Below are 13832 nucleotides of genomic sequence, written 5' to 3'. Positions count from 1 at the left end.
GTTGTGGTTCTAGCCATAGTGACAACCTTCACCAGGGGACTTTTCTATGACATTCTGAAGATGAAGTGGATTTCAAACAATACTGTATTGCAAATCTAACAGCCCAAAGAGTACAATCTGGGAAGAGGAATGTTTGAGGAAGTATGAAGAAGAGAGAAAAACCATGAATCGTAAATGAAAGAACAGGACAAGGGGGTAATCCTAGTTTGCTTCTCTGTTGTTATGAAAAACAAAAACCAATAACAACAGCACTGACCAGAACAACTTGGAGGAAATGGTTCGTTTTATCTTATATTTTCAAGTAATGTAGCTAGAGTTTTCCTGCCTTGCCCACAGTCAGGACAAATCTTTGTCACCTGCCAGTCCCACAGTTGCTCAGACCCAACCAAGTAAACACAGAGACTTATATTGCTTACAAACTGTATGGCCGTGGCAGGCTTCTTGCTAACTGTTCTTATAGCTTAGATTAATCCATTTCCATAAATCTATACCTTGCCACGTGGCTTGTGGCTTACCGGTGTCTTCACATGCTTCTTATCATGGCGGCGGCTGGCAGTGTCTCTGTGCCTCAGCCTTCCGCTTCCCAGAATTCTCCTCTCTCCTTGTCCCACCTACTTCCTGCCTGGCCACTGGCCATTCAGTGTTTTATTTATTGACCAATCAGAGCAATTTGACATACAGACCATCCCACAGCAAAGTAACAACAGTTCATCATAGAAAGAAGCCAGAGCAAGAACCTAGGGCAGGAACCTGGTGCAGAGATTGAGGGAGGATGCTTACTGGCTTGCTCGCCATGCCTTTCTCAGCTTGCTTTCTTACACAACCCATGACCACCTACCCAGTACCCATTGGACCCTCTTACAACAATCATTAACCCAGAAAATGCCCCACAGACATGATGACAAGTCAGTTTGATGGAGGTAATTCCTTAGCTGGGGATCCCTCTTCCCAGGTGACTCTATTTGGGTCTAGTTGACAAGAGTCTAACCATCACAGAGAGGAAGGACACATTCTGTCATCAGTGAAAAGGAACATCTAGAAAGAGAATGGCTATGGTCATGTGCACATGCCAAAAGGCTTCCAGGGTATGAATGAATAAAATGCCACTCATAAGTAAGTCTTCTTCATTTCACATATTGAATTATATTTACTATCACAGAAAACATCATTCCAGCCCCAATTCAGAGGATGCCAGAAAACAATTGAAGCGCATCGTTCTTCAGGCAAATTGGGCTCACGGGGGTGCCAGAACCTGCAGGAAACAAAAGACAGAAATAACTACTCCATGAGTGCATAGCAGTTGCTTGAAAGATGGCATTTAAGGTTGAATGGAACAGAGCTGAGGATGAGAGAAGATTCCAGCATTTTCTCCCCTTTCTCATGCAACCCACTTCTAAAATGCCAAATATGGGCAGCTTTACATATATTTTTCCCCCAATGTGGTAAACTTTGACCTTTCCCCTGCAATCCAAAATTTCCTTTCTCTTCTTCACAAATCTCTCGTCAGGATACAAGTTAGTAAAAGTTGTTCTTTCTTTGGCTTTATAAAGGCTGCCTCCTAACTCTGAATGTGAGTTATCTGCCTCCTTTTAAGACTATAGGAGGGGTCAGAAGTAGGGGATGGGCCTTACTTTTTGAATTAAAATAATTTTTTAACTAGGGTAAAAACCAAGTACTAGTGGTCTTAAAAATATGTAACAATAAAATGACTCCTAATGATATTCTACTACTGTACTCATAGATTGGGACTTTACTCAGCCATCATCAGAAAGGCTTCAGATGAGAACAGATACAGAATCCCACAGCAAGACATTACACAGAGAGAGACCTTGGACCACACAGCTCTAAACAAGATGTCTCCATCAAATCCCTCCCCTCAGAGCTCAGTGAAGCCAATATGAAAGAGAAGGCAGAAGGAATTGGGGAGACAGAGGGGAAGAAGGACACCAGGAGAACAAAGCTCTCTAGATCAACATGAGCAAGACTCATATGAACTCACAGAGTTCTGAAGCAGCATGCACAGGGCCTGCATGGGTCTACCCTAAGTCCTCTGCATGTACACTACAGCTTTCAGTCTAGTACTTTTCTGCGATTTATTTATAACTCTGTAAAGGAGTAGGTCTCTGATTCTTGTGCCTTCTATTGGAGTTCTTTTATTTTCCTGTTGGCTTGGATTGTCCAACTTCAATGTGATGGTTTCATTTTATCTTATTATATTTTATTTTGATATGTGCTGAGAGCTGCTGGTAGCAAGAGACCATGGGAGTATACAGCAGGTGACAACTAGTGTTCAGCAGGTCGACCACCAGACTCTCTTGATGGAAAGCTGTACCTAGCAAGGCCATGGAGCTACTGACTATAAATAACCAGTTGCTCCTGTCTGTAATTTCTCTAATATGCCATTTCATTTCTTCCCTAAGAACAGCTATGGGTGTTTTCCCACTGCTGGTGTGTTTATCTCATGTATATATTCCATCTATTGGGCACATATATCCATGGATGGTCAGGAAGATGACTTCTCATGGGGTAGTATGGTTTTGACATATGGAAAACAGCTAGGATATGCTTCATAACTAGATCTACTGTCCCATGAAGACTGTGGACACTTAAAAGCTTGCTTTGTTCCTTACTTAGACTGGTGCAGGAAAACAGCAGTTTCTCCTCAGTCTAGGACAAACTGCACACAAGTGGCTCATTTTTTACCTCAGAGCAAGTTCAAAATAAACTAAAATCTTTTGTAAACAGATCATAAGCTCAAAACTTTACAGATGCACAGGGTCCAAGGTTATCAACACAAAGCACCTAAGAAAAACATGCCAAGTCTGCACTTGCCAAGTCTGGCTGATAAAGGACCTATGCCTCAAGCTTATCTAACCTGGCACAGTGCCACTGGGCTCTTATCACAGTCGTTCTCCTGAAACCTTGAAACTTTGTGTTGCCATGGTAAATGGCTCTGCCCTTATCATTTACCCAATGGGATGTAACCTTTGTAATTGCTTCAGGCCTCCTGAAAAAGTGCATTTAAGCTAGATGAAGAAGAAGCTAGAGAGAATTGGAATAGGAATTAGGATTGGGACAGAGAATTAGAGCTAAGAAATTCTAGACAGTTAGGACAAGAGAGTTAGAACTGAGGCAGGACAGTAAAGTGACAGGACCGGAAGAGCACAGGTGTGTTATTCCCTCAGAGTAGAAAGATCCACCTTCCTTTCACTTTGCTGTGGCTTCTGACCTGAACCCCAGAGGTGGCCTTGCAGAGCTGGACTCTAAGCCACCGTTAGTCATGTTTGAATATTATCTCCTAGAAACCTGTTCTTTTCTAATGAGAGACAGAAAGGGAGTAGACACAGATGGGAGAGGATGTGTGGAGGAACTTGGAGGAGTGGAGGGAAGGGAAGCTATAATCAGATTATATTGTGTGAGAAAAAAAATCTATGTTTAATAAGAGGAAAAAAAGAAATAAATAAAATACTTATTTAATACTTCTAATTCACTTTGACCCTGATCAAGAAAGTTAATGTCTTTTGATTTTAAATTTTTTATGTATAAAAATGGAAATCATAAAAAATAGAAACAAATTTAGTAAAAGTTTCAAAATTACTCACAGGATTGCATGAGGATAAAATAAGGTAATATATCAATAAATTCATTTAAAAATAACAAAAAGTATTATGAAATTATTCTGATATATTTGTCATGATTCTTATCCAGTTATTTTAAATTTTATTTACTAGAGAGCAATAAATTAATTTAAGTTTCTACTTGTGTTTAAAGGCAGAAAAAATCTAATGGCTGAGAACATCATCTTTAGGTAGACATTGGGTTAAATGCAGTTTCTCATTTTATTGGTTGATTGATCTTGAAGTTATTATTCAATATTTCATATGTAAAGCGGGTTTCTAAAAGAGAAGCTTCATGAAACTTTAGATTATTCATGCATTTAGTGAGAACTTAATCTGTTATAATCATTAATATTAATAGTCACTGCTAGCAAAATTTCCGTCAATTATCAATGTAAATAGTCCCAATGGTTCATTAACCTAGGACTTCACTCACCTGACGTTTTGACTGAAAGGAGTATTATTGATCCATTGCCATTTGTTATTACCTTGTGGGTCAGAAAGCCCCAGGAAGTAAGCAAGTGACCTATTCAGCTGTTGGGTGATGAAATTCTGTATGGATGAAAGGGAGTTAATGACTGGGAATGTCTCAGCCATATGAAGTAGAAGTAAACACAAGTGAAAGGATGGCCATTTGAAACAATAGCACAGGAACCCGAAATGCCAACACTCTTGCAAGGCCAGAAGGCCCTAGCCCAGGAACCCTCATCACTCATTCTTCACCAGTTAAAAGGATCATCCCTAATTTCATGAGATTATTTTTATATTTTAATCTCTTTTAAAATGATATTAGATTCTGTGTCTCTACCTAGCAAGGCCAAGGGACACCCAGATTAAAATGTCATCTCTGAGTCTATTTGTGATGTGTTTCCATGGGATCTGTGATCTCAGTAAGCTAGCTTGCTGAGTGGGTGGGCATTATCCAAACATTTGACAGCCTGAATAGAACACAAGGCAACGTTAAGAGGAGCTCCTCTTACTTTGCTTCCTGACTGTCTGCTCAGGTAGAAATAGCCTTCTGATGACTCTGGTTCTCAGGCCTTTGAACTCTAGAGATACATCAATGGTTTTCTTGAGTCTTTAGCAAATTCAGCAAAATTACAGGATACAAAATCAACATACAAAAATTAACACCATTTCTTCACACTAACAACAACAACAACAACAACAACAACAACAGCAACAACAAAACCAATCTGAAAAGCAAGTGAGAGAATAACTCTTTCCAAAAGCATCAAAAAGAATAAAAAAAAATCTAAGAATAAGCTTAACCTAGAGGACAGCCAACTTACTCAGGAAGCAAAACAATGTATTCTGAAAACTAGAAGACATTGACTGAGAAAATCAAAGAACACACAAGTGAGTGGAGAGATTCCTTTTTCCTGGAGTGTGTAAGTAAACTCCTATGTGTAGTCAAATGCTCTCTGGCCAAGTACCAAGATCACATGATGGGAAAAGGACAGACTATTTGACAAATATGCTGGGAATGAATGTTGTGGGGAAAGAATGGAGATAGTCCCTTCCCTCATACTTCAGACAAAAGTCAATTCAAAGTGCTTCAAAGACCTTAATGAATGGTGCAAAACTGTAAACTTTGGAAGAAAACCCAAGGTAACAGCCTCATTGCGTTGGAATTAACAATGTATTCTGGGACATGATACCAAAAAGAACAGATAACAAAACAAAAATAGACAAAGGAATACATCAAACCAAAAAGCTTTTTCACAACAAAGAAAAAAAATCAGCAAATAAAAAAGCAACCAATGGTACTGGAGAAGACATTTGCAAGCCATATACCTGATAAGGGACTAATATCCAAAATAAATAAAGAATACCTATAAACCAACAAAAGTGGAAGAAATTGAAAAGTGTGTGTGTGTGTGGGGGGGGAATATTGAGCTGACATTTTCACAAAAAATATACAAATGACCAACAGAAACATTAAAAGATGTTTAACAGAAGGAATAAGGAACAGGAAAGGTTAGAAATGCTACAAATACAGTGTACTCATGTACAAAATTAACAGATTAAAAGCGTTCAGCTTCACTAGTCATCAGGGAAATGCAAATTAAAACTAGTTTGGGATTCAGAATCACCCCAATCAGAGCAGCTGTAATCAAGAAAACAAATGACAATAAATACTGACAAGGATATGGGGAAAGAGAAATACTTATTTTCGGTGGTGTAAGTATAAACTGGTGCAGCCACTATGGAGAGGAGTGTGGAGGTTTCTCAAAACATTGAAACTATAAATGCCATGTGACTCAACTATATTACTCTTGGGCACATACCCAGAGGACTCTATTACAGAGGTGTTTACTCATCCATGTTCATTGCTGCTCTATGCATAGTAGCTAGAAAATGGGATTGGTCTAGATGTCCATCAACTGAAAGTGGATAATAAAAATATGATACATATACATTATGGAATTGTAAAGAAAATGAAACTGTAAAATTTGCAGGTAAATTAATGGAGTGGGAAAAAATTAGTGAGGCAATATAGGTAAGCCAAATGTTCTATCTCTATGGAGATCTTATCTTGGATTTTTAAGATTTGTGTATTTAATTTAGAATATCTGCAGTGTCCAGGAAACTAGAAAGGGACCATTGATGGGAAAGGGAGGGAATGTCTTCAAGGAGGAGGAATAGCAGAAGTAAGGGAGTATGAAAGTAGATAAATACTGGAACTTAAAGGTTTGAGTGAGAGTGTGGTGGGCGATGAGGGAGATGCATAGATGGGGAGGGCTAACCAAAACTAAGGATGGGTGAAAAAGTCATGTGGAAACCTGCTGTTGTGTAAGCCAATTAAAAGTACAATTTTAAAATGGAGTTTGAAGGGAGTTAACCTCCATGGGCATAGCTGCTCTGTAAATTATTAAACAAAAATCCTAGTGTTTTGTCTGAGGTTCCTCCTTGTAAGATAGTAATCAGGAAGGCCACAGAGGCTTCAGAAAATCTCCTCTTTACAGTGGGTGATGATCAGTGCTCTGCAATGGGACAGCTACATCACAACACCCCAAGCTCAGTGAACATGACAGAGAGAAAAGAATATGAGAGCTGAAACTCACAATAGCAGTGGCTACCCAAGAAACATACACACAAGACTGGGGCCATCAACGTTCCACCATGGGTGTGGGAAGGGCTAGTAAGACCCTAACCCTCCCTGAGGAGCTATGGGCAGTTTATAGTTGTTGGTATAAAAGGAGTCATATTTCTCAGAGGTGGTTGCACACTCAGGCTCATGCAGGCAATGCTATTGAAATATGAGTCTCACCCACAAAAATAAGATAGAGAGGAAAATTTGTAAGGAAGAGGGGGTGCAGTGGGAGAGGAAGGGAATAAGAGAAAACGATGAAGTTTGTTTTGATCAAAGAACATTATATATGAATGAAATTGTGAAATAATGAAGAATTTTTAAAAAATCAGGATCTAAAGGAAATATTATACAGCTACATTCATTGCACTATTCATAACAGTCATGGAGTGGGAACAGTCTATATGAGAACCACAGCCATGGAGTGGGAGCAATCTATATGAGAACCACAGCCATGGAGTGGGAACAATCTATATGAGAACCACAGCCATGGAGTGGGAACAGTCTATATGAGAACCACAGCCATGGAGTGGGAACAATTTATATGAGAACCACAGCCATGGAGTGGGAACAATCTATATGAGAACCACAGCCACAGAGTGAGAACAATCTATATGAGAATCACTCAATGAGTGGAGGGAAAGTGGTATTTTAAGTGTTCTCACCACACACATACATACCCACATGTAATGGGTTTGAGCAGTTCATTCACAATGCACACATATGACAAGTAATCACATTGTACACTGGAAATACATTCATTTTTTCTGTCAGTTACACCTTAAGATACCCAGGGAAAAATCATATAAAACAAAGAAAGAAAATATATGTATAATGGAATATTCAGACTTAAAATGGAAGAAAATTCTGTCATATATTACAATATGGATGAACCTTGGGGATACCATGTCAAATGAAATAAGCTAGACAAACACACACACACACACACATACAGGTGTACACAATAATAATACACTAACATAAAGAATCTAAAATAATCAAAAGCATAAAAACAGGAAGTAAAGGAGTGATTGCCAGAGTCTTATGGATTGGGAAGTGAGCAGTCTTTGTTCAAGGACTTCTAATCTTGCAAGGCAAAGGAGATCTAGGGGATTTTCTACAATGGAGTGAACATACTAATCACTACTAACCGTTCCCTCTGCACATGTGCTACAGTTGTGTAGCTTGGTCTTCTTGTGTAACTCCTAACAGTGGCAGCAGGCTGTCTCTAGCTCTGTTACCTGCTTTTGGGACCCTTTCCTCCTGCTGGATTGCCTTGTCCAGCCTTAATAGGAGAGGGTGTGCCTAGTCTTACTGCAACTTGATTGCCATGGTTGGCTGATATACATGGGAGGCCTGCCCTTTTCTGAAGAGAAAAGAGAAGGGGTAGATGGGGGTGAAGAGGGAAGATGGTAGGGAGGGGCTGGGAGGAGAGGACGAAGGGAGGGGAAACTATAGTCAGGCTGGGAAAAATTAATTAATTAGTTAATTAATGATAAATTAAAAATGATCAAGTTTAGTAAATTTGGCTACATCTTCCTACAACTAAAAGGCTTGAAAAATGAGAAAGAGCTACCTGCTCGGCTTCAGTGTTGATCACCACCAAATGAGCCCCCATCTCAATGCATTTCTGCTCACTGATGCTCCAGATGTTCTCATTGGTAGAAATGAGGTAGCAGCTGGAGCCAAAGGACTTCCAGTGACTTGGGCAACATCCCCACATTTTTTCTGTGACACAAATGGAATGAGAAGTGTGACCACAAGGTGAGACAAATAAGATTAAGGAGACATGTTATATACAACTCCAAGGATTTGAGGCTGCTAGCCGGAATTGCTTACTCATTATAATTATAGCATTTACTGTTCTTTGGGCAGCGCTGACCTCACGGGTTGTTTAATCACATAATATCTCTGAAGCATTTTAAACAGTACTTAACTCAGGAAAATTGTTTCACAAATGTTACTTCTTATTAATTTTTTTTTTACCAAGTATCAAACATTCAAGAACCTTAACTATCATTTATTAATTATTAAGAAAGCAGAGTATAAGCTGATGCTCCAACTCAAGCATCCAAACTTCTCAGCACTCACTGAGTAGGAATGAACTGGAGAAGATAAGATTTATTTTCCAATTATTTAACTGTGGCCAAAGTGGACATTTTTGTAGTCTTTATGAGCTAATTTTATTCTGTACTTGCATTTTTTAACTGAAAATAATTTTTCACACAATATATTCTGATCATGGTTTCTTCTCCCCATCTCTTCCCAGAACCTCCCTACCTACCCAACTCCACACCTTCCTTCTCTCATTCTTTAGAAAATAAACATGCAATTTTTTCCTTAAAGGACAGAATTGAAAATAGAAGAAAAGCACAAGAAAGACACACACACACACACACACACACAGAGAGAGAGAGAGAGAAAGACACACAGACACAACTGACACAGAGAGAAATCCCATAAAAAACACAAAATTGGAAGCCATAATATATAAGCAAAAGACCAATCAGATTTTTAAATGCCCAAATAAAGCAATATGAGAAAAAAAAATCTACCACTGAGTTCAAAGTCTGTGAAAACACACACGGTGGAATAAAATAACAAAAACAATACACGACATTAAAGTAGTAATAGAATTACTAAGTAAAGCCCAGAGATACAACTGGAAATTTGCAATTCAGGAAGTCAAACAAAACCTCAGAAATAAGCCTCAACATCAGAGCACATGAAGGAGAGAATCTCAGACACTGAAGATGAGGTAGAAAAAATGGACATGGCAGTCAAAGAAAACATTAAATCTAAAAAAAAAAAAAAAAAAAAAAAAAAAAAAAAAAAAAAAAAAAAATTCCAGGCACAAAACATCTAGGAAATCTGGAATCTGGAATCCTATGTAAAAGAAACCCTGGTCAAAGGCACAAAAAATATTTTTAGCAAAAATCACAGAAGAAAATGTCTCCAACCTAAAGAAGGACCTGCCTGTCAAGATACAAGAAGCAGAACACCAAACAGACTGGATCAGAAAAAATACTCCCCACAATACATAGTAATCAAAACACTAAACATATGGAACAAAGAAAGAATATTAAAAGCTCAGGGGAAAAATACAAAGTAACATATAAAGGCAGACCTATTAGAATAACACCTGACTTCTCAATGAAGATTTCAAAAGCCAGAAGGGCCTGAATGGATTTTCTACAAACTCTTAAGAGACCACAGTTACCAGCCCAGGCTACTCCACCCAGGTAATTATTTTGAGACAGAATCTCACTATGTAGCCCTGGAACTCTCTGGGTGGACCAGACTGAATTCAGAACTATAGAAAGTTCCCTGCCTCTGCCTCCCAAGTGCTGGGATTACAGGCACACACCACCATGAATGAAAAATAAAAACATTTCTGCTGAAAGTATTAATTCAAAAGAGCATTGTCAAAATGTCTGCTTTATTTTCTGATATGGTATTATATAAAATAGTTCCATCACATAAACTTATCTACAAATAGAATGGATTATACCAAACAGCCTGCTTGGCCACAATTTTAAGGTAGATGTGCTTAGGGGATGTGTTTATGGATGGATATGAAGTTTTTCATTAAAACCCACTTCTGCCTCATTTCAGAGCCTTCTAAAGGCAAAGTGCCCATTTCTCCTTTCCAGGAAGTCATTCCTTAGAACTGCACTTGTAGCCTGGAATGGTCCTGAACATCTGCAATCCCTGCACTCAGGAGGCAGAACCAGGAGGATGGTGAGTATGAGCTAGTTTGGGCTGGCTAAGGAGTCCAGCCCTTCCTGGGCTATATGTGAAGGGCTGTCTCAGATATATGAGCTATTATTGTATAAGTGTATCCAAAAAGTAGGAGAAAGATTATCCTACTGGAGTTGTTTTCCTCAGGAATGAATCAGCTCAGCAGTCATGTGACCCAAAGAACCCCAAAATGCTAAGAAAAGCATGGCCAGGGCAAGCTGGCAACAGTTTTGCATCGCTATGCAACATATCCCAACCAACAACTAAAAGAGAAAATCCCAGCACTTCCTAGACCTATGAGAGGCTTTTGCTCTGCACTAAGGTGGCGTGGTGAGTAAAACAGTTCTAGAGACAGGACCCTGACATCTATCTAGATGGTGTTTCTTTTATGTGTAAAGATTGAGTTCATAAGGAAAACTATAGACAAGCACATGACTGTCTTTAGCGTCCATCATTACACACAGGTGAGGCAGATATGATACTCAATTTGACTCCCAACTCTCCATGGATGAATTTGCTATTTGTATGTTTTGGACAAGGGTAGGTTCAGCCTGAGACAATTATCCCAGCAATGAAGCTGGTGCTTGGAATGGGGATGAATAGTATTAACTAAGAGACTTAAATATCAAAAAGCATTTTAGACATTGAATGTAAAACACATGGGAATAGTTTTGAATAACTTCCAAAGTTTACCTGAAAAACTTTCTCTCTCTCTCTCTCTCTCTCTCTCTCTCTCTCTCTCTCTCTCTCTCTCTTCTCTCTCTCTGTGTGTGTGTTAATGATGTTTCACAAAAATCAAGGTGCCTGGGAATTGAATTGAATTGTTTTCTGGATGTATCCAGAACCTGAACTGAATATCTAAGTTTAGAGAAATCTTAATAGTATCCATGTTGAAACATCACACACACACACACACACACACACACACACACACACACACACACACTATAAGAAATAAATCTTAAGCTAACCCTAGTAGTTCTCTCTCTCTCTCTCTCTCTCTCTCTCTCTCTCTCTCTCTCTCTCTCTCTCAATATCGTGGATCTTCACCTGACACTCTCGTCCCCTCACTGAAGCAGGTGAGACTGGAATGGTATGCATGAAGTTCGGACAGTCTTGTGTTGGGTTTGTCCACCGCAAACTGGTAAGTCACTGTGAAGAGAGAAGGGGATAAGTACCCACATAGTCAGTCCTGGAGCCTCATGTGCTCTACCTGGACCAGGCCGGTGCACCTCCGCTCTGCCTCCCCTACTATAACATCAGCTTTATTTTCTGGAACAGAAATTCCATCTTCTGTATCAATTAATCACAAGTCCCTGCATCAGGGAACAGCCACAAGTCCTGTGTAGTTAACTGAGTTTATCAATGTCTGGTCCCCTTTGTTTGAACAGCTTTGAGGCAAGACCACAGGGTATGTTAACGTATCCTAACCATTCCTCAGCAGGTAGACATACTTTAAACACCTAGAGACTGTAAAGTGAGGTGAATATGATCAAGATACATTATATAAGTATATAAGTACAAAATTTTCAATAAACAAAATTTAATTTTTAAAAGTTATCACTTTGTTCATGAGTGTGTCCACTAAACAATGTTAACAAAACAGACTTTCTTCAATATTTTAAGCAAATGTTTCTATCTTTCTAGTTTGTGCTTTGGGTCCTGAACCTCTGTTTCTTCTTGACCAATAAGATAACTATCTTTAACCACCACAGCCTGCCTCTTGGACTTGACAGTGCCGATTAGAGCAGATCCTGCTTTGGCGAGAATGGAATGCTTGTCTCCTCGTCCTAGAGCAGACTGCAGACATGGAGCACTCCCACTCCCTCCCGGACCGTGCAGTAGCTGCTGGAGTCATCTTCACAGCAAACAGAGAAGCAGAGTGCAGACTGCAAAGAACGTCATCAAAACTTCTCACACAACAGACTTCAGATATGGCTTTGGGTGCAAACGAAACAGGAAAGAAATATTTTATTTCTTCAATCTTCACCATCTAATTTGGCTGCTTTCCCCACTCACATTGAGAAAAAAAATCCCATATGAATCAAAGACTAAACTGCTGACATTATAAAATCCATTGGAGTTGCACTCTCAATACAGAGATGTTGTGACCGGAGAATGTGATTGCTGGGGAGCCCAATGCTGGAAGGCACTGTCATGGATGATGGGTGTAAATAACATGTGCTAACAAAGCCAGGTGAAGGGACCTTAGGAGTCTCAGTGGTCAAAAGATGGAAAGAAAAAAATAAGGAAGAGAAATCAAGGAAAACATGGTGTTGCATGTAAAGTTTGATCAGTTAATGGGAGAACATCCAGCCCCTGGGAGTCTCTGCAGAACAGAAACAAGAAAGTGCCCAAAGAGACACCATCCCAGTGAAGAACTTACCCACACAGCTTGCGATGAAACAGGTGCTGAGGAGGAGAATGGAAACCACAGCAACTGTCCAGAGTCTCAGAGACCAGCAGGGTTCCTTCCCTGTCAGACAGCAAGCAATGCACTCGACCAAGAAGGTTAGAGCGATGAAAACCCCACAAAATGCTCAGAATAATTATAAACCTAGATCAGGAAAAATCTGTCAAAGCCCCAAAATAAATGACCAAGTCAGCTCTGAGGCACGCGCGCGCGCGCACACACACACACATACACACACAGAAAATTTTCACCATCAGGCACCTGCAATTCTCATGTCCTTATACTTTCTTAAGTATCACTTTCTTCCACTGAGGTCCTGTATTTTACATCCCCTTTCTATATTAGGTTTCTTGCTGTCTTGGTTCATTCTGTCACCTCAGCCTGCCCATTGTCTGCCTCTTTACCCCAGGTGACTACTCATCACTTCACAAACTTCCACTGTCTTCTCTGAAACTGAGACAGGAATGCTCACCTCTACTTTGGAACTGTCTCTCCATTGTTTAAGTCTATGTTCAGAAGGTCTAGGACTTCTTATGTCTGTCTCACAGAGATATGACTCAGAGAGCTGGCCAAAGCTCAGAGTCAACCTCTACACACTCTGAGCTAAATGGCACAGAGATGGCAAACACTTGATACACAAAGAAGAAGTCACAGTCTGAACTGTTTCCAATGATTTAAAGACATGGGAAAGAGGAAATTGAGAAACATGCCTAAAATTGTTCCTGAAAACTCTGACAAGAATATGCTCATCATTTGTTCAGTTCCTAATGTGGAAATTTCTCCCACCTCAAAATAAATTCATCTATAAGCCTGATTTAAATAAGTGCTCCTTCATGGTCAGTGGCCATGTCAGAGGAGCTGCAGTCAGCAATGAAGCTTGGGGAGTTCAGTTCACTGAATAACAACACTATGATGAATAAATGAACCCTGACTAGGCAAAGCCCCAGGAGGATTGTTCCCAGAATGC

General features: G+C 39.6%; 1 protein-coding gene across 1 annotated transcript; it reads right to left on the bottom strand.

Annotated features, from left to right (window-relative positions):
- Window positions 1-623: 623 nt before the first annotated feature.
- LOC114689123 (C-type lectin domain family 6 member A) lies at window positions 624-13509 on the bottom strand. The gene is made up of 6 exons (XM_028863529.2): window positions 13338-13509; window positions 12839-12928; window positions 11503-11604; window positions 8288-8439; window positions 4054-4169; window positions 624-1252 (listed from the first exon to the last, which is right to left on the bottom strand). The coding sequence occupies exons 1-6, from the start codon at window positions 13360-13362 to the stop codon at window positions 1108-1110; spliced, it is 630 nt and encodes a 209-aa protein (XP_028719362.1). The 5' UTR covers window positions 13363-13509; the 3' UTR covers window positions 624-1107.
- Between the last annotated feature and the right edge of the window lie 323 nt (window positions 13510-13832).

The sequence above is a fragment of the Peromyscus leucopus genome, chromosome 3, assembly GCF_004664715.2.
Source record: "Peromyscus leucopus breed LL Stock chromosome 3, UCI_PerLeu_2.1, whole genome shotgun sequence".
NCBI lineage: Eukaryota > Metazoa > Chordata > Mammalia > Rodentia > Cricetidae > Peromyscus > Peromyscus leucopus.
Note: the sequence above shows the minus strand (reverse complement) of the source record. Positions and strands in the feature narration are given on the sequence as shown.